Below are 19943 nucleotides of genomic sequence, written 5' to 3' on the forward strand. Positions count from 1 at the left end.
GAAATATCTGCATAAAGACTCTGTTACTTATTAAGTTATTATAAAATACTTATAAAAACTTGGATTGTTCACACCAACGGTACTAAATGAGGAGTGACAAATCCTTAAAGCTGGCAAAGAATAAAAAGATCCCTATTATTTATAAAACATGTAAGCTACAAACATATTTCAATGGATACAATTCAAAATTCCTTTACACGGTGCCATGTACCAGCATTTCACTCATTTTTTCTTCCTTTTTTATTTTTCTTTATTTTTCTTCTTTTTCATTTGCATTTTGGGAATTCTCTTCTTTGCAGTAAGCACTTACAAACCAGCTGTTCTTGCAGTATGTATTTGAAAACACAGAAGACATTAATTTCAAAAGACACATATAAAAGTTTGAGGAATGTTGTGACAGTCTTTCAAAAACAAGCATTTACAAATTAGTTCCACTGATATCAAAAGATTCACTTCAGTGAGCAAGGGCTTAGCAGTGTAAATGAAGGTCTCATAATTTGGCAGTTAATAATAATACAGTTTCTAGACAGCATAATTTTATTATTTTAAGATGCATTCGCAGTTTATAATTTGCTTCTCATCATTTGTATGCACCTGATGCTTAGTGCTTGCTGAATTCACTATCTCGTTTTTAACATCATATTGATTTCCATATTAACAAAGCACAAAGTCATAAAATCTCAGATTAGCACTTATATTCAGGAATGAGCAGCAGGCAACTCCTAATTGGAATTCTCTCACATAAAACACACAACTGCCCGCTAGATTTAGAAAACACTTTAGATAATTTTTTTCTTGCTTTTACAGCTAAACCAGAATGTTTCTGACAGCACCACTAAGAAAAAATGCCTCTTAGCTTTAGCACCAGTAGGTAAACTTACCAAAGAATATTTTGTGTTTTGGCTATACAAAACCAGTGAATTTGGCAGCGATTCATCATGTTCTCAGGACACTAATTGGCCCTTTCCTTCTTTCAGTGATCTTCCTATCTCTGGACACCCAGTGTGCTTACTTATTCAGAAATTATTGATCATCAAAGAAAAGTTTTGTCATGAGGTCATGTCACGCCCATTAAAATGTATGCACTTAAAATTTGCCAGTGTGCTATAACATATTCTTATGTTACCAGAATCAGAAGAGAGGACAACTGCCAGAATCAGAACAGAGGACAACTGCCTAGAAAACAGAGGTTAATATTAAGAACAAAAATAAAAGAAAATGAAATGGAAATGGTCAAGAATTTAATTTAGTTAAATCATGTACTACAAACTTAAAACAACACAATTAGAAAAGAAGAAGAATATTTGAGCGACTGGGATGTAACATTGTTTTAAAGGAAGTGTGAAACATTAGTCACAGGAACAATATTTTTTCTGAAGCTTCTAAATGAATGATCTATGCAAATATGTTAGAGCAATATGACTGAAAGAGTATTCCTTTTTCAAAAGATACAATCAAGTCATGAGGAGGTCAGAATAATGTAACTAATACCCGCTTTGGACTCATGTGTATACAGCTGCTTTCAATGGGAGTGAGTTAGAGATGCAATGGGGCTTGGTGCAATTGTGTTCTGCTGCACACATTGGTACAAGACCAAAAAGAAACAATATCATCCTCAATTAGTAGGTCACTAAAGAATAAGAGCTCATTATATGTATATACAGGTTATTATTTCCACATTTTAAATTTCCATTAAGTTTGAGGAGACTGAAGAGTGCTCCACTGTTCCTATGACCAAAGCATTGGCGTATTATGAGAAAAATATCACTATTACCCCAGATAAGATGACCTCTGTTATGCATGGATACAATATTAATCCTTCAAGCAAAAGGTAGTTGTTTTTAGGGGCTTCCTACATTTAAGCCAGCAATGGCTGCAAGTGTCATATGAGAAATCTGTAGTAAACAGTTTTATGTCTTAAACAGTTAAATCTAATGTCATGACTAGATAACTTCTGGAATTTCCTGCCCACAAAATAAGACACATTGTGTTATATGTATCTTCAGTGACTATTGTGGTCTCAAGATACAGCATTGTTCATAATACAGAAATACTAACAAGGAGACCCGTGAAATCCCCAAAAGTCACTCTGAGCTGCCATGAATGAGAAAAACAGAACATTTAACACATAATCATGACACTTTCAAGCAGGGATAAATTTGAGGAAACAGCACTAAACTTTAGAAATTGTAGCACCAGTAGCTGAGGGATGGATAAATTCTTGTTAATAAAACAAAAAGAATGCTGTTTAGAGAGCAGAAAAACAGTAGACAAGCTCAACATGAACTAGATTATGTTTTGTTTGGCCAGACTTAGGACAGAGGTCACTTGGCTTGTTCACCCTAGAGAAGACAAGACAGAGGTGAGACCTCATTGCAGTCTGCAACTTCCTTGAGAGAGGAAGAGGAAGGCCAGGCACTGATCTCTGCTCTATGGTGACAGTGACAGGAGTCGAGGGAAAGGCCTGGAGCTGTGCCAGGGGAGGTTTAGGTTGGATACCAGGAAAAGGTTCTTCACCTAGAGGGTGGTTGGGCACTGTAACAGGCTCCTCAGGGAAGTGGTCACAGCCTGACAGAGCTCAAGAAGCATTTGGACAATGACCTCAGGCACAGGGTGTGATTCCTGGGGTGTCCTGTGCAGGGCCAGGAGTTGGACTCGATGATCCTTGTGGGTGCCTTCCAACTCAGGGTATTCTATTATTCTATTATACATTAAAAATGTATATGACCCAGTATTTTTTTAAACGCTGGGGTACATTCTAATTTCAACATGCACATTTTTACCTACAGATTCAGGTTATTGACCATAGGTATAAATTATTCCATGATGGCTGTACAGTAACAAAGAAAGCAGAAACCTACCCCAAAAGCAAGGATTGCAAGCTTCTAATTTAAGTATGAGTTGAGACTTAATCTAAACCCCCACCAATTTCAAGAACAGCTTTGTAAGACTGTAAGTGATTTCTCTGAATAAAAAAAGGAAAGAGAGGTGGACTCAGTTGAATAAGAAAACCTAACCACTGAAGAAATTCAGAAATGTACAGTGAGGCTAAAAAAGGTAGAAATGTTGCTGTTCTCAGTACTGAATCTTAAGATTCAGCCTCTGAACTGACCTTACAGACGGCTGCACAATTTCTTTTGTGAGTCCAAAGCCTCCTTCTTAGTGGGTCTCAGCTGGAATTGAAACACTGACTTGCCATGTCAGTCTACCAGATGTCAGAAAAAAATCTGGCAGAGAACCAGCTAACACTACTTTCCTTTTCCCTCCTTCCACAAGTGACAACACCCTTGGAGAAAAGTAATTTTTACTCATTCCAGCAAATTCTGTAAAGTTATATCCTTGTGTCCATTTTGACTTCACACAGATTTGACTTCAAGAAAAATGCAGGGTTCTTTTGATTTTCATCAATTAATCTGATAATTCTGATATAAGTGCTAATTTCAATTTGCTAAGTTATATCTTCATCTGACTTTACTGACTCTTTCAACAGTTGCACCAAAAAAAAAAAATGCATTCTACCACATTCCTTCTCATCTTTTAGGGTAAATGATAAAATAAATATCTCCCTTTACACACATATCATAAAAAATTATTTCCAAACAGATATGTATGATTATTTCAGCAGCTCTGAAACTTCAGACTGATATTTTTATTTAGTGATTACACTGAGTTAAATAAACCAATCATCAGTGTATATCAGCGCATTTGCTGCTTTAGCTTCTATTATAATCTAAAATCACACGGAAAACAATAAAAAAATTGTTTATCTAATTTAATTTTTCTCTGAATTCTTTTTTACTTATGCATATTCACATTGCACATGTTTTTGACAGTTTATTGTCAAACACAAATATTGGGAACTGGTTTCTCACGTAAGAAAGAAATGCAAACGAAAATTTAAAGAAATTATCCCACGAGGAGGCCAAAAAATCCTTGTCAGATCCCAGACAGAGGCAACTGTGGAATTCATCTTCAAACAGAAAATAATGTTCGTGAGATGTGCAAACTGTATTGGGGACTACAGGTGAATTAGGCTGCAAATACCAGACATATCATACTGCTTGATCCACCAAATCACACCAGAAATTTCTGTATTTAAAAGGCCCACAATTCATCATGTCCATGGAAAACAAAGATAGCAATGCAACAATGTTGCACCCAAATTCCCCTTTCCCTTCTTGATACATATGCAGCTTCTCAAGCATATGTTCTACTTAAAGCTAGGATTAAAACTGTGGACATTTATAGAGCACAGACGTTCTGTAGATGAAATAACTACCAACCTATAATTTCTTGTTTTTCATTTTTAATTAAAATTTTTCAATTTTAACCATTGTGTAACAATGTTATAAAAGAAACACAATAGTGCAGATTTAAGAAGTTTCATAATTAGTCTGTAGAAATAATTATTGACATAAGGATTCTACCCAGAAAGGCCTCATGATTGGCATTTACTTACTTCCTTAAAGGCATTTTACCCTTCCTATATGTACTTCTTGGCCAGTAAATGATGGAAACATATATGTCCTTATTGCCAAAGTATGTTCCATTTACTGGAAAGAGTAATAGGTGGGATAAACACTATAACAGATTCATATTACACAGAAAACTTTCCAGGCCCTTCCCCCCTGCTCTCAAATACTGTTAGCACACACATATATCTGCAAATGTTTAAGAGACACAGAAAGAAAATGATTCAGTATCATACTACACAGCTTTCCCTGATTAATTCTCCCAAATATCTCAGGTATCTCAATATTAGGCAGAAAGACAAAAAAAGCAACTCCTTTCCAGATACAACAAGAAGGACCGAAAAATGCACCAAATCTTCCAACAATACTTCTCCCTGTTTGACTTCTCTTTTATTTCAGCCTCTCCTAACAGGTTCTATAAATCAAAGTTTCCACATTGTACCAGCACTTGACCTAAAAAAATTCTTCTGGTTTGCATTAAGCACCTTGCTCAATACAAAAAACTCAATTCCATTTGTTCATTATTGATTCGTACCTCAAAAACTTCTTCATCCAGAATCCTGGTTCCAAAGACAGTGATGCCATTGGTGTCCACAACTGTTTTGTCACTTCTGTCAAGTGGTTTTGTAGTTTTTTTGTTACAGTCAACAATCATCGTGACACTCTTTTTCTCCACACTGATAGCTACTCGATGCCACCTATTAAAAAAACCCAATATAAGTTGACTGTAATTTATGTTTTTAAAATTAGGTCATGGTGTTCTTATCAAATCAGTTTATAGGAGATGATGCACCAATAAATTCACAGATAAATTTTAAAATCTCTCCTTTTATTTCTTTCTTCTATACATACACAAGTGTACAAAGTGTTTTGACTAGTTGCTGTACACATTCTGGCCCTCGGCACAAAGGCCACAAAAGCCACAGCTCATTGTGAACACCCTCTGTAAGGTGAAGTTCGAGCTGACATTATCTGCAGCTTTAACCAGAGAACATTACCAAACTCAAATTAGATGTCAGTGCACAGTTTACATTTTAATAGATTGGACAGTCTGACAATCTGACAGCAGATTCTTTTTTATGAATGTGTTTGATTTTGCAAATTACTTGTGCAAATATAATTAACCCAGCATGTTATTATTTATTATTTACAATTCACTATTTTTTCTGTGTGATCAATCATCAAAATTTTACCATGTCCTTTTACATATTTGAAGGTATTCCATAGCTATAGAGAAATACATACAAACAGTTCCAACATAGATACTTTTCCAGATAAATATATTTACAAATACTTGGCACAATTCCTGCAACAATAGCCTTGCCTACATAATATTCACCAAAAAGTGAATGAAGTGATTCAGAGTACTGATAAGTGACTTTAGAGACATTTGAGAGTAAAGTTTTGTATGTTTTGTATGTTTTGTATGTTTTACCCAACTCTACTATGTTCTTTATGAGACTTTATGAATAATCATGACAGACTACATTAATTTTGTGAGCCTCTCTGCTATGACAAATGTTTTAGAACAAAAGCAGACCACTCTGGTAATCCACCATGAAGCAAAAGGTTAAAGAATCTTTGATATACAGGGCAAAAAATGTAAAATATGTCATACTAATGATGGGTAAGAGGAAGGCTGGAATGAAATTATTTTAGTTGGCATTTGTGGTATTAGGGTTGCCTAAATCAGAGAGAAAGCTTAGATCATTGTTACAAAGAGTGTCTGTGTATCAAAAGGAACACCTTGAAGCTAATGGAATCTGACTGCTAAACAGTATCACTGAGCCAGAACTATAATTCCATGTTTTCTCTGGAATGCTGTTAAACACTATCATTATAAAAGCAAACTGGCCATGCATCCTCAGGCACATTACACTGTTCACACTTTTTAAATATATCTCAGTTTGAGATGAAGATTGTTGTCCTAGATCCTTCATAAAATAGCTGAGTCAGAAGAAAATTGTTGGCTTATCTTTTGAAAGTGTGTAGAAGCTGAAAGCATAAAATCATAGCTCACTGTGCCTAGGATTGACTCCAGTTGATTTAGAAGTTATACAGTCTCAGTGTAGGAAATTGTACCAAACCAAGTTCATTTTTATTTCTTCATTTTAGCTAGTTTGTCAATATTTTGGATTAAATTCTATGTCAAAGCTTTGTTATTTAGCAAAAGTCCATTAAAAATGGTTTTTTTTTTAAATCACTCCTTCTGCTAGGGAAATGAATCAAGTCTAGCTTTCATCATATAATTTCATTGTCTGGTAATACCAGGCCAAGCAGACAATTAATTTTTTCTTTTTTTTTTCTTCTTCTTTATTGCTTTATAAACATATTTCATTATAGTTCAATTTTTGCCCTTCCTCACGGAGTTGTTTTCTTTTGCTTTAGTAAATTTATTTCTGTGTATCTCTGAAGGCTGTGGTTGCTCCTCTTGGACTGCAGCACAGCAAATAAAAAGCCTTTGAAAGAATGAATGTCCTTTTACAAGCACTGGAATGACATTTGCAGAGAATGATTGCTTGTCTACAAAGCTACAAAAAACTAAAAACTGCATTACTAATGCAACAGGTATTTGAGATTAATTCCTTTACTGAGGGTGCAGTATAAATCCTTATTCTTTCCTGAATTCTTTATACATAGGAATCGCAAACTATTTTTTTTATCTGCTGGTTTGCCTCTGGATAGAAGAAATTCTGTGCTGTCTTGTCAACTTGTCTTCATACTGCCTACCACCTTTAAGTGGACCACATATTTCTTTTATTTTCTTTATTCCTTGAGACTTTTTGAAAACAGCTTCTTTTTATATTGCACAGGAAGAATATTCATAGGTTTAGTTTGGGTTGGATTGACTTCTGTGACTATTTCCTCCCCACCCTTGATTTATAAAAATGGCAGATAAGATGGTTTGTTTCATTTATAGCTGTATGCACCATTTGGAGCTAGAACTGTATTCTGCTGCAAAGCTTCTCTAATTTTGTACTACACCAGTCCAACTAGCTAGAAACAATGTTACTGACATACTTAAATATTTAAGGAAACTGTTTGTAAATAGATAATCACGTATACAGTGGTCTGCAATGCATTGTTTATTTTAAAATTTTACACTTACTTGCCATCAGCGATGTTGACTGTTCTGAAAAGAGGATAGTCTTCTGGGGCAGGTTTTCCATTTTGATCTTCAAACAGGAAGACAGGGGATCTTCCAACTTCAACACCTACTTGCTGAATTCCTTGTTCATTGTAGATTGACAAAAGGAAAGACTGAATACCCTTCTTAGGTTTTACTGTCATTAAAATAGAAAAATCTTCTGGAAAACTTCCACCTGCAAACAAAGTGATATATACAGCTATAAATTCAGAAAATATTAATCCATTTTTCCATTTTTTTTCTATAAGCACATAGGATCCAGTATACCAAACTGCAGGGTTTTCTAATTCTCAAAAATGAGTACATAAAAATTATATTAGGAACATTTTCTGTGTCTTTTTCTTTTTCTGTTCTCACTTTAATTCCTGAAAAGTAAACCTTAATGGTTCCTAAAAACATAATTTGAAAATTATACAATCATATAATGGTTTGGATTGAAAGGGACCTTAAACTCATTTTGTGCCATCTCCTGCCATGGGGAGGATGCCACACACTAGACCACGTTGCTCAGGGCCCCATCCAAGCTGGCCTTGAACACTTTCAGGGTTGGGGCATCCACAACTTCTGTGGGCAAACTGTTCCAGTGCTGGACCACTCTCTGAGTAAAGAATTTCTTCATAACATCCAATACTACTCTCTCCTCTTATGCTTTAAAGCCATTTCCCCTTGTCCTAACACTACCTGCCTATGTAAATAGCCACTACCCCTGTTTTCCATAAGCCCCTTTAAGTACTGAAAGACTGAAGAGTATTTAAAGGTTACTGAAAACCAACACCCTCCCTGTAATGTGGTATACTCAGAGCCTTATCTCCTCCAGGCTGAACAAGCCCAGCTCTCTCAGCCTTTCTTTGTAGGAGAGGTGCTCTAAATCTATCGTGAATTCATGTAATAACACAGAACATGAAAGAACCATGGTAGTTTCACATTCACTGCTTTTAAAATCCATCTTCTGCTTAGCAACCTTGTAATTTAAAAGTGTGCACTACAATTTCCCTCAACATAACAAGCATCTGTACCATAGCAGAGAAGACGCTCTGGTACTTCAGTTGCCCTTGATAACAATTTTAGCTTCTCTCTCACAATATATATTTGAGTCTTCCTGGAATTATATTGTGCATAGCATAAAAAAAAAATACAAAACTAGTTTTCTTCAATGGGAGATTAAAGCAAAATCAAAGAATGTTACTTTCACTCATTCCCTGAGGCTTTCTTTTTGAAGATGATGTATCAAACACTGTTTCCACCTTTACAACTAAAAATTAACAATTAAAAGTCAATATAGTTTATAAAGGAAGTGCTGAAGTGCTGCTCCTGTTGAATCTTGTGGTAAATCTGCATTTCACTTGATGCAAAACTCTATTAGGCTTAATAACAAACAAAGTGTAAGACTGAGATTCTAAAACTCAGAATATGCTCTGGATCCATGTGGCTTTGGCTGTAATTTGGCATACAAGAAATAGATAAGAATCTAATTATAACATTGGCAATGAATATAACTGCAGCTCTGTGTGCAGGAGAGTGAATGAAATGTCCTTAAACATTTTAATATAATAGTAGAACAAGCTTTAATAATAATATCTTGTGGTTTTGGAATGAATTAAAGCATGTAAGAATTCATCAAACTCTGATTTTGGAAATTCTTCTTCCAACGGAGAAAATAGAAGATTGTTTCCAAGACAGGAATTGTGGTAAAGCTCCAAAGATTCTAGATTCTTCCTTGAAGACAAATTTTTACTTCTTGAATTACAATGTGTAAACAAAATGTGTTGAATTTCCCTTGCTCTTTAAATGACATACTACCCTTGTAAACCAGAACCCCTGGTCTCACATTTTTATTTTGTCTGCTGCAATGATACTTTATGTGCTTTCTACCCCTTTCTAACTTTTTAATGGAAGCTTGTTAAAACATGGTAGTAAACATAACATAGACCATGTTTAGACATTTTTTTGACATCTTATTTTGAAGGGATCAAAGTTCAACAGAGAGGAAACATTTCATTTACTCTGACGAGTCACTGGTAAAAGTTTTCCATGACAGGGTGAAGCACATTAAATTAAACTGTACATTACACCTTCTAATGTCATAGCAAATAGATGACAAAATAATGGAAAAGAAAGATGACTGTCAACACAGGCCAAAGAAACTGTTAGAAAAGCACTGAGTACCTGCCCTATCTGCACTGTTAATGTGAAAGATATGTTGAAAGTGCTTAAGACAGGTGATAATAATTCAGTTTGTCTGGGTATGTGCTCTTCAACCATGTAACATCCTGGGGCAAAAAAGTGAACTGTTTAGGAAAGGTGACTGAAAGCGAGTCATGCGTCTCAGCTCAGTAGTTTCTGTAATCACTGCTATGACATAATATTCCCAGTGTTTTATCTTGAATCTACTTTGAGTAATCAGAATAAAATTTCCTCCAAACACAGCTTTGTTTGAAGAAGTCAAAAAAGAAATTACATTTTAACATGAAAACTATACATATTGCATTTAATATATAAAACTATATGCATATAGTTCTTGGACATATATCTGGAATAGTCTTCAAAGCCTTCTCAAATTATTTTAAATTTCTTTTTAATTGGAATGGTTCTATTTGAACAATAACTATGGATAACAGTAAGAATTGGAGGGAAAATATCTAGAAAAATCTTTTTGTATATCTGGGTTATCATTACTTTATGCTTTTGTAAAAGATAACTAAGAGCATGTACAACAACAGTACCACGAATATCTAAGCAGTTTTCATATTACAATCACATAATGCCTTCTAGTCAGTGAAATCAAGGTCCATTATAATCTGGGAAGTTGGTAAATAAAATTAAATAAATTTTTTAAAAGATGGAGGAATTACTGGATATAGTAGTTCCTGATGAGTTACAGGAGTTAGATGAAAGCAAGGATAGGACACATTAAAATGTGTACTGTTTAGCAGAATTGATATCTCACAGCTCGATCTTGTCTTCAATATCTTCTATAGTCTATCCACTGCTACACAGCACTAAGAAAAAGAGACACAATCACTCAAATTTCTTTAATAATAATCCAAAAAATGAAGATTTCTTGTGGTGAGGAGAGAGGATGCCTGTACCACAAGATTGAAAAGGAATAAATTACCATAATCACCTCCAAAAATTGTTTTGTTTTTTTACTACTGTAAATGATAGCAGGAAATTTTCCATTCAACTTAGTTGAGAGGATGTATTAAAACTCGAGGAAGTGTATGAAAAATAATATAAATATTATATCTTTAGTGAATTTTGCTTTGATCTTCTTCCATCAACAATAAGTGATGAGTTAAGGGAGCTTGTAAGTTACTCTTGAACTGTGTATAGCTGTTTCTCATGTTGCTCTGGGTACACATTACTACTACAAAATAAAGCATGCATGACCCTTTTCTGGATCTGGGTGATATCCATACGATTACTACTCTAAAGGACAAAAAAAAGGGTAGTATTTTTTTGCCACTTCTTATCTGTATGTATTCTGTATGACTTGTTCTAACTCTACATGATGTGTCAAAACAGAAAATTTAAATCTTCAAAGATTTTGAGTTTTAATATTCTTACTATCATTTTCCTCAACAGTTTGAGTCAAGTGATGAGTGATAGCAAAATAATGGAATAAAAGTCTCTCTGTAACATCCAAAGAATCTTTCCAAAATTTGACTATTTCATTATAGAGAAATTTGAGAGAAGATGGAATCACAGCTATCCACAACTAGCCTTGTTTAGTCCCCCAAATACCCAGATATTCTGAGGTAGTTCTTACCAGATGTTACTTCTGGGAATGATTTTGCAATGGCCAACCAAAACTCATTTCTCCCACTGCAGCATGACTCCAGGAAGCACAACTGCTCTTAAATGTGCTACTGAAACAGATGGAGACTTGCCAAAGCCACCAAATAAGGTTTCCATCAGATAGCTTTATGAAAGAACAGGTAATATGACTTACAAGTCAATTCCAGCAGGGACAGAATTTGATGAAGAGCTTTATAACTGAAGCCAATAAAACCTGAATTATTTGGTGGATAGAGCCCATCCTGCCATTCATATGCAGGCCCAACTCTGGGGATAAGAGAAGTGTTTTGTGCTACTGATGTTGGACTACATGCTATGCTTTACAGAACATAAAAACATATGCAGCAAGGTAATGTACAAAAGTAACAGCTTTCTTCCAATCTTACCTGGGTACAGCTGCTTTGTTGGGGCACTCAGCTGTGCAGTTTTTGAAACCCTGTAAGCAACATCCGATCCTTTTGAATTCCTTCTGTTTGTGCAAAATCCTGCTGTTCTTGTTACTCCTTCTGGAGAATTGTGAAATTCTAATGCTTTTAGCACATCAACGGGTTCAGCTGACAAAGTAAAAAAAAAAAAAAAAGAAAAACAACAAGAAGAATTATTTATCTTGCATCTCTATGGCACCCAGCCTCCAAAAAAAGCTTTTAATTTCTTTGCAAAAGTATATGTCTAATCAGAGCAGTAGCTGCATCCTACTTTGACTTATTGCCCATAACTGCTACACCATAATATTATTTTTATAGGATTATTCATTTTTAAATATGTAAGAGTTCATCCCATTCAATGTGCTTTTTATTATCAGATTTTCAAACTACTTGACTACACACTGAAAATCACCAATTCCAAATGCTGAGGATCTTGCTGGTTGAAACTTCCAATACATGCTTTTAATGAGTGACTTCTGAGAAGTGGAACTGACCTTCAAAGTTTGCACAAAACTTTCAGAAGCATTCAGCTGCTAATAATCTGCTACCACAAAATCATCTGTTGCTAACATTAAAATATATTGTGATTACACATAACTGCTTTCTCAGACACAAATGAATAAGGAAGCAGCAAAACTAATTTCACATACGAGTTGGAGAAAGAAAAATGTACCTGCTGTGCCTGCAAGCACTAAATGGGCAGAATTGCAGTCTTTCATTATTTCCAAGTTAAAATGCAAATTTATACTTTAGAGACCAAGTACAATAAGATTGCATCTGCACTCAGTGTCTAACAATCTAAAATTGAAATCCAGAGCTGTTATTGCACTGATATTGATGCAAATTAAAACAAACAAAAAAGCCTGCATACAAATGTAAAGCCAACAAAAAGCCTTAATATATAACAGTTCTCCATGGCAAAAGGACCAAGTAAGGTGCTCATTCTCATACTCCCTGCAAATCATGGCTTTTTTAATGCTTTTTTTTTTAGTGGAAACAGAATTTCATTAGACTTTTTTGTCACTTGGACTATTCCAGAGTTTTTATCTTGGCAAACTCATAACCACTTAATTTGGGAAGACAAAGTTTTAAATGACTTTCAATGTTAAAGCTGAGAAATGAGCTTGGTAAATCTGACTTCACATCTTTGAACAGCACAGCGGCATTAACTATAGCTGATTTATTGTCCGTTATTCATTTTACGTGTCAACAAATATCATCTTAAGGTTCAAAATTCACTGCCTGTGAATATTCAACTATTTAAATAAGTATTTCCACAGATGTGAACAAAGTTAAGTTTAACCAGATCATCCTATTCATTTCCTGACAGTGCCAAATATGAAAAACTCAACTCTGTGGTTAAACCAATCTTTGTTTTCTTAGTCAGCCTAGAATGCACATAACTTCTTCTTTCTTAAAATATATTCACAAGAAAACGCTTGTGAACTTTAAAAATTTTTCTTCACATCGTGCAATTTTTCATTTTCTTTCCTCATTGGATCATCATTGTGTTATTAAACACAAATCAAATATCCAATGTTTGTTGCAAGCCAACACATTGGGAATGAATGTCATCGTACATAACTAAATTTACCTAAAATTCACATACATGGAAAATTCAAGAAATTATGTTTAAACAGTCTCAAAAGAAAAGTTTCAATAGTGTGAAAACACTGTGGTATTAGTCTAACTTCTCTGTTGAGTACTGAAAAAATAAGTTTAATGGATATAATGTATTTTCTATAGGTGTTCCAAACAGTTCTGAAGGAATTGCTACATATAGTGAAGGAACATTCTGAAGGAACAGCCACACATTATTTTCTACCAACCAACAGCTATCTTTGATGTACCTATATTAATTTGAACAAATAATGTAGAACCAGTAACCAGAAATATTAGTACAAATTTCAATTCACTTTGTAAGTCAACCACTAGTACATTCCTTCATCCTTTGCTCTTTTCTATAATTTGTACCAGATTCTTCATTATTTTTTAGAATAATGGTTTTTCTTTGCCTGGCTGCCTGGGAGACTATTCACCCATAAAAAAGATTATTCATTACTCCCTGCTAGTTCTGCTGCTAAAAAACTTCCAGACAAGAAACAGAATAATAATAGGACAATCTTCAAACCACAAATTCCAAATAATAAGAACAAACATTCTGTTAATAGTCCACAGTTGACTATTTATTTATTTCCACAAACTATGATTCACAAAACATAAAATAGCAGGACTAGTCAGTTTAAAATAATTACTAGAAATGTTGTGTGGTCCACAAACTAAGATCTCTGCTTGTATTTATATGGGGCAACATTAAAATAACCCATATATTAACAGGCCAAGAATATTTCATGAGACCTTATTTATGGTGCATAAAACAGCTTGTCTATATAATTTTACCTTTCCACAATAGTTTTCTCAAAAAGTAAAGAAAAGTGCAGATTAATGATATATAATCTTATGCTTCTGTATTCTTCCAATTTGGTGTCAATATTCCAGATGGCAAGGAAATAAATAAGAATCATGCAAACAGCTCTGTTCACCGTTCTTGGGATGGAGTTAATTCTCCTTATGAAACTTGGACATCAGCTTTGAAAACTCAACTCTGTTTGCCATGTTTGCCAGGGCAAATTTGACAAAATACAAGATCCAGACCCAGAAAGCAGGTTCCTTACATAGATGTTTATGGCCATGTTGCACTGCTGTTTGAAGGCTACCTCTTGCAAGAGGTGTAAACAAGCCAGATGCTGCCACAAGATCACCCTGTGAAAAGAAGCCTGTGTTCATCAGGGCAAGCCAGGAGTCTGCAATCAAAATGCAAATTTCTACTCTGCTACTTTTGCAGAGGATTACTTTTCTCACTAATGACTATAGTGCAAAGCTCAACAGCGTTATGGCCTTGGTGCAGGAGAGTTCAGAGACACATGTGCAGCTCTCACTGCCACTGAAAGACTGTGCAGCAGTGGCCAAAGCAGAAATGCTTAAAAATACCAGGATTTCTGGAATGGCAAAGGTGAATTCTTCAAAAATCCCTTTTTAAAGATCAGATTGTGTGAGATGGGAACTTGAGCATTCCAGTATCTTTCAAGATACCAAATGATAAATCATTTATCTCCATCATACGTTCCGGTATTTTCAAATATAAAGAAGGTAAAACACACAAAGAAAAATTAGTGGTGTCACATCTCAAGATCCAAAATGACTTGTAACTTTAAAACTGTAAAGTTAAATTCTGGTCTTCATTACTGTGGTATGACTGAAGTAGATCCATTCACTCAGTGAGCTTTCCATATTTACAGTGGTATGGATCAGAGCATTTGATCCAGCATTTCATATTAAATGTAACCCCAAAGCCATATTTACTCTTCCTTTCCCTTTAGATTAGCTTACATTAGAAAACTTACAAAAAAAGTCAGAATATCTCTGCTGGAAATTAAAAGGATTCACTGACGCTAAGTAGTTGTAAACTGGATATTAGATCACACTTCTACATTGACAGGTCAGGAGAGACTATCAAACATCAAATACACTAGGGGAGCTTCAAGTGTTTTCTGTTTACTTGGAGAGGAAGAAAATGCAAGTAAAAATTTCCTTCCAGTTTTGGTTAGCATTTCCAAGCCTAGACTTCATCTACAGACAATGATATATTTGTTTTAAAGGCTATAGCAATGCTTTCTATTCTATTAATTCATAACCCTATATTGTAAAAATAGAATGCCATTAGAGATTTGGGAAGTCTGTAGAAATCTAGACTGCATTATTATCATATAATCACAGTTGAAAATATCATAGCTTTCATTCAGTCCACAATATCTAAACTGAAACACAATCTGTGATATATCAGTATTACTAATACTGATACAACACATATGGATCAAATTCTGCTCCCTTTATATTGCATTACACATAACAATTACTACCATTGCTCAGTGTGGTATCATCTGGAGTTAAGCAGCATCTGGTGAAACCAGCAGATTAATTTCTAACATGCGCTAAGGTCACAAATATAAATAACATCATTATTCAAGTTCAGAGGACTTGATTCCTTCACTAAGACTTCCTGACATTTGAGCTGGAATCTATTACACACCATGGCTCTGCCTTTCTCTTGGTGAAAACTGTCTGTGGAGGAGGTTCCAAAGTACCATAACAATACAACTTAGGGGAGCAGAGAAAGGAGGGGCTGAGAAACTGTAAAGGAGGGCAGAAACTGAAGTCCTTTGGACACACAGCATGTACTCATGACTTATTCACTCTGGGACATCAAGGCTCCTCCTCTTAAGGATGACCCCCAGTTTTCAGTAAAAAGGCTTAGCAATTCCATATCTCCCTATGGGAGCACTTCTTGCAGATGATCACAGAACCTTGGGTAAAAGACAGACATAACAAGGAAGGGACAAATTGTTACATATGCAAGAAAATTTGCATTGGAATGGTCATGTCTGGTTCATTGCTTTTGGATTTATTGAAATGTAGACAGTAATTAAATTAATGGTACTAAATAATATCTCCTTAGTTTATAAATATGTTTCCTGTCTGTGAGATCTTAGATGGTGAACTTAGTACCTTAGTAAAAAGCAACAACATTCCTTATTTCTGCTTCAGTGGGAGCCATGAAATTTCTGCATTGTGACAAAGCCTGTCTGACCCTGCAAAGGCAAACTGCACAGAACCCAAAAAAGATGAATCAACAGTGCATCTAATGGCAGCAATATCATATTTGGAATTATACCAGGTGCGATTATTTTTAATAAAAGAGTAAAATATATACATATTATTGTTCTAGCTACAATAACTTTTAAAGATTAATTATCTTTATTTTAGTGACTTTTCAATATTGAAAATGTTTTGATCTACAAAATGCTTTTTACAAAGTTTTACTCAGATCAATTTAGTGAGTGACATTACTGTCAGTGTGAGGTTTGTAAATTCTAGGCCATTAACACACATTGAGCTGTACTGTTTCACCTAAGTAGAATGTTCTATCCTGTATCACCCTAAGTAGCTAATGTGTATGTGTCAATAAATTGACACTTAAGAATATGAAAAACCTGATTTTCTGTTTTTTAGTGTACATATCTTCCAATCACTGTATCTTACTAGTAATTTAGGCCTGCTGTAGTCACAAATAAATTGACAAATTCTGTATCATATTATTTTCATTCAAATAAAGGACCATGAACACTTTATTACTGGAAATTTTTTTCACAAGAAAAAGATTAATTCATGAGCTTTTTCAGAAATCTTTTTGACCTACCTAGGCTAGCTGGCTATCAGCCAGGTTTCTAACCTAGGTACAGCTGTATAGAGAAGCAGTTTATGTGCCAATTCCATGAGTGGCTGCAATTCCACACTAGTGTGGATCTCACATGGTATTTCATGTCTTACTCAGATCTGGAGACGTCAAACATTTAGAGCGCTCCTATCCCAGTTTTATGCAGTGCTCCTCAGCAGACTTTGAACACATTCAGATTGAAAATTCATTATTCACTGGATAGAGAACTTTTGAATGAGTTTATTATTCCTTAAAAGATGACCATGGAAGTCAGAATGGGCCTATTTTAAAGTCCAACACCTTAAGTTTTCTTCTATTTAACATGGAACATGCTGCAATCCACTTACAAGCTGCAGTAGGAATGGAGCCCTGAGCCTTTGCAGATAGGGTGTATCAAGCTTGATATCTGTTCTCTTGCTATAAACTACACAGCAAAGCACTTTTGAACTGCAGATGAAGGGGCTGGTGCCTAAGGATCAGGCAGTTAAGTTATTTAAGATAGGGTAAAATCATATTGAAGATAGGAAACCATCATCTGCATTCTCAGAGGGAAGGACTTCACCATCACGCCTCAAAGTGGAACTCTCCAGGACTGACAGGAAAGTGACTGTGGTGGCAATGTCTGGCTACAAAATTCATTCCCATCAGAAACGTCCAGGGGATGACTCATTTAGACTAAAATATGTTTATTTCTGTCTAATTACCTAATAAAGCAAAGAAGTTGAAATCCTATTATATTTAGATTTTGGTCTGTTAACTCCTGGTTGTTAGTCTCTTAATTTTATGAGAAAGCACAGGCACAGTGATCCTTCCCTATTTAAAGGCTGTGTTTACTTACATAATTTACTAGATGCTTCCGGATTGCCTGCTGGGGGACATACTTTGAATGTAAACAATAGCAAAACCCAAAGGGGGAAAAAAAGAGGTAGTATTCTTTACTATACAGATATACCTTGGCAAACTGAGGGTGCAACTCTGTGTTTGCTATACTGTTAATACTGATGGTAACTTTGCCTTTCCTTCTTTTTGATACAGTAAAAAGTACTTTTAAACAGTATTATTTGTTTTTCTGATATAATAAACAGATAACTTCTTGAGTTCCCATAATTCTTCAGTAATGATTTTTTTTTATTGATGTGAAAGTGAAAATTTACCAGTGTTCACTCCAGAGCCTTTAAGAGTTACAATCAATAACTCCTAATAAGGGAGATAGAACTCTGGAGTAGAAAAGAGCTTAAATTGCCCCAGTACAAAGAATTATATGAGAAATTTAGGAAGCCTAATGTTTCTAAGTTACTATTATTTTACTTCATATTTTTCCATGGAAATAGGCTTCATTCTGCCAGTAATCTTTTCCAATGGAAGTACTGCAAGAACTAAAACTTAAAGAGCCTTGAAACGTTAATCTTCAGTTATAAATGGAGTGTTTTCTCAAAGTTTAGTCCAGTTTTATGTCACTGTAACAGATCATTTAAAGTCTACAAGCTGTGATGGCCTGGTAGGCTAAAATGTATGTATTTGGTGAGTACTAATGAAGGGACTCCTTATATTTGGGGGCAAGAGTTTCAAAAGAGGCCAACTCCAGTCAGATTTCTAGGTATATATTTAAGGACCTAAGTAGAAAGTACTGACTGCACCAGAGGTTTTTGAAACCATGCCACCTATTAAAGACATAATAACCTATTGTTGTTTAGTTTATTTACTTTTCTTAAAAATTTGCATCTTTATTACTCTACGAGCTCATTCTAAAGACATTCCAAGTATTCCATTCCATATTCACTTCTATGATGGAAGTTTCTAACTGACACTCATTACATGGTCCAAGACCTAATGAATGTCAGAGGTCTTCACCTCTTTTTTAACAGCAGCATTAGAATCTGGATTTGATAAACTGATAGTTTGTTGACTTTTAGGATACAAAACAAGACCCATAAATTACTAGAAAATTATGCCATTTCTAATGTGCTGAGAATATTTCTGTTCTTATTTTTACTCTTGGACACTTTTACTTATCGTGGGCAGTTATGCTGGATATCCTTTAAAAGCAGAAATACACGAAATATGATTATCTACACTTATTGTTTTAATGTGTTTTTCAACTGTTAGGTATTCATACAGAACATCCAAAGGCAGGAATTGAAAAGCATGTTAAGCCCAACAGCTTCACTGAGCTTTGCAACTGCTACAAAGGACTCTATTGCCTTCCCACTGCAGGGTCTAGTCTCTGTATCCCAAGCAAGGATTCCCTGCAGTTCAGCCATAGGTGTCTAAGCACCAGAAAAGGATCAGGCACTCTTCTGTCCTCACCATTTCCTACAGGCCAGCTCTGGCTGGCCAGCAGAGCTGCCCTTCTCACAGGCTTTTGGGCTCGGCAGTCTGAGACCAGCCTGCCTCCCGACTCTGCTGAGAGCCCAGCCCTGTAACAGAACTGCTCTGGGAACCAGCACCAAAGCATTGGTTCTGCAGTGTCCTTTGGGAAGGTTCCAACACCTTTCAAAGATGGACTTTACAGAGCTGGATAAAACCAACTCTCTGTTTGTTGGGCTGCAAAAGTGACTTACAGAGCATCTTCAAGGTAAAAAAAGGGAATCAATTGAGTTGCCTAATTACATAGTGCTCCTGAAAATTAAGCTGTTTTTTTTCCTAGGAATCTGAATGTAAATCTATGACATTAACTGAATACATGCTGAATATATATACTTCTAGGGACATACTTCAAGGTTGTTTTCCCTGTTAAGAATTTTCCTACATGAATTTCCTCGAAGAGTTATGTAATTGGAATCTTGAATGGTCACATTTTTAGAAATAGGTGTTATTGCAGTGCT

At 35.1% G+C, this 19943-nt stretch overlaps 1 protein-coding gene across 6 annotated transcripts in view; it reads right to left on the reverse strand.

The window, feature by feature from the left end:
• The window catches only part of COL11A1 (collagen type XI alpha 1 chain), a 129273-nt gene that overhangs the window by 102250 nt on the left and 7080 nt on the right, over positions 1 to 19943 (reverse strand). For all 6 annotated transcript variants that reach the window (XM_038144469.1, XM_038144474.1, XM_038144473.1 and 3 more), the window contains exons 2-4: positions 11805 to 11972; positions 7582 to 7795; positions 5008 to 5170 (exon numbers count right to left, since the gene is read on the reverse strand). In XM_038144469.1, coding sequence (XP_038000397.1) covers positions 5008 to 5170; positions 7582 to 7795; positions 11805 to 11972 — 545 coding nt within the window. The remainder of the gene's footprint in view (positions 1 to 5007; positions 5171 to 7581; positions 7796 to 11804; positions 11973 to 19943) is intronic.

This window comes from Motacilla alba, chromosome 8 (genome assembly GCF_015832195.1).
Source record: "Motacilla alba alba isolate MOTALB_02 chromosome 8, Motacilla_alba_V1.0_pri, whole genome shotgun sequence".
Lineage (NCBI taxonomy): Eukaryota > Metazoa > Chordata > Aves > Passeriformes > Motacillidae > Motacilla > Motacilla alba.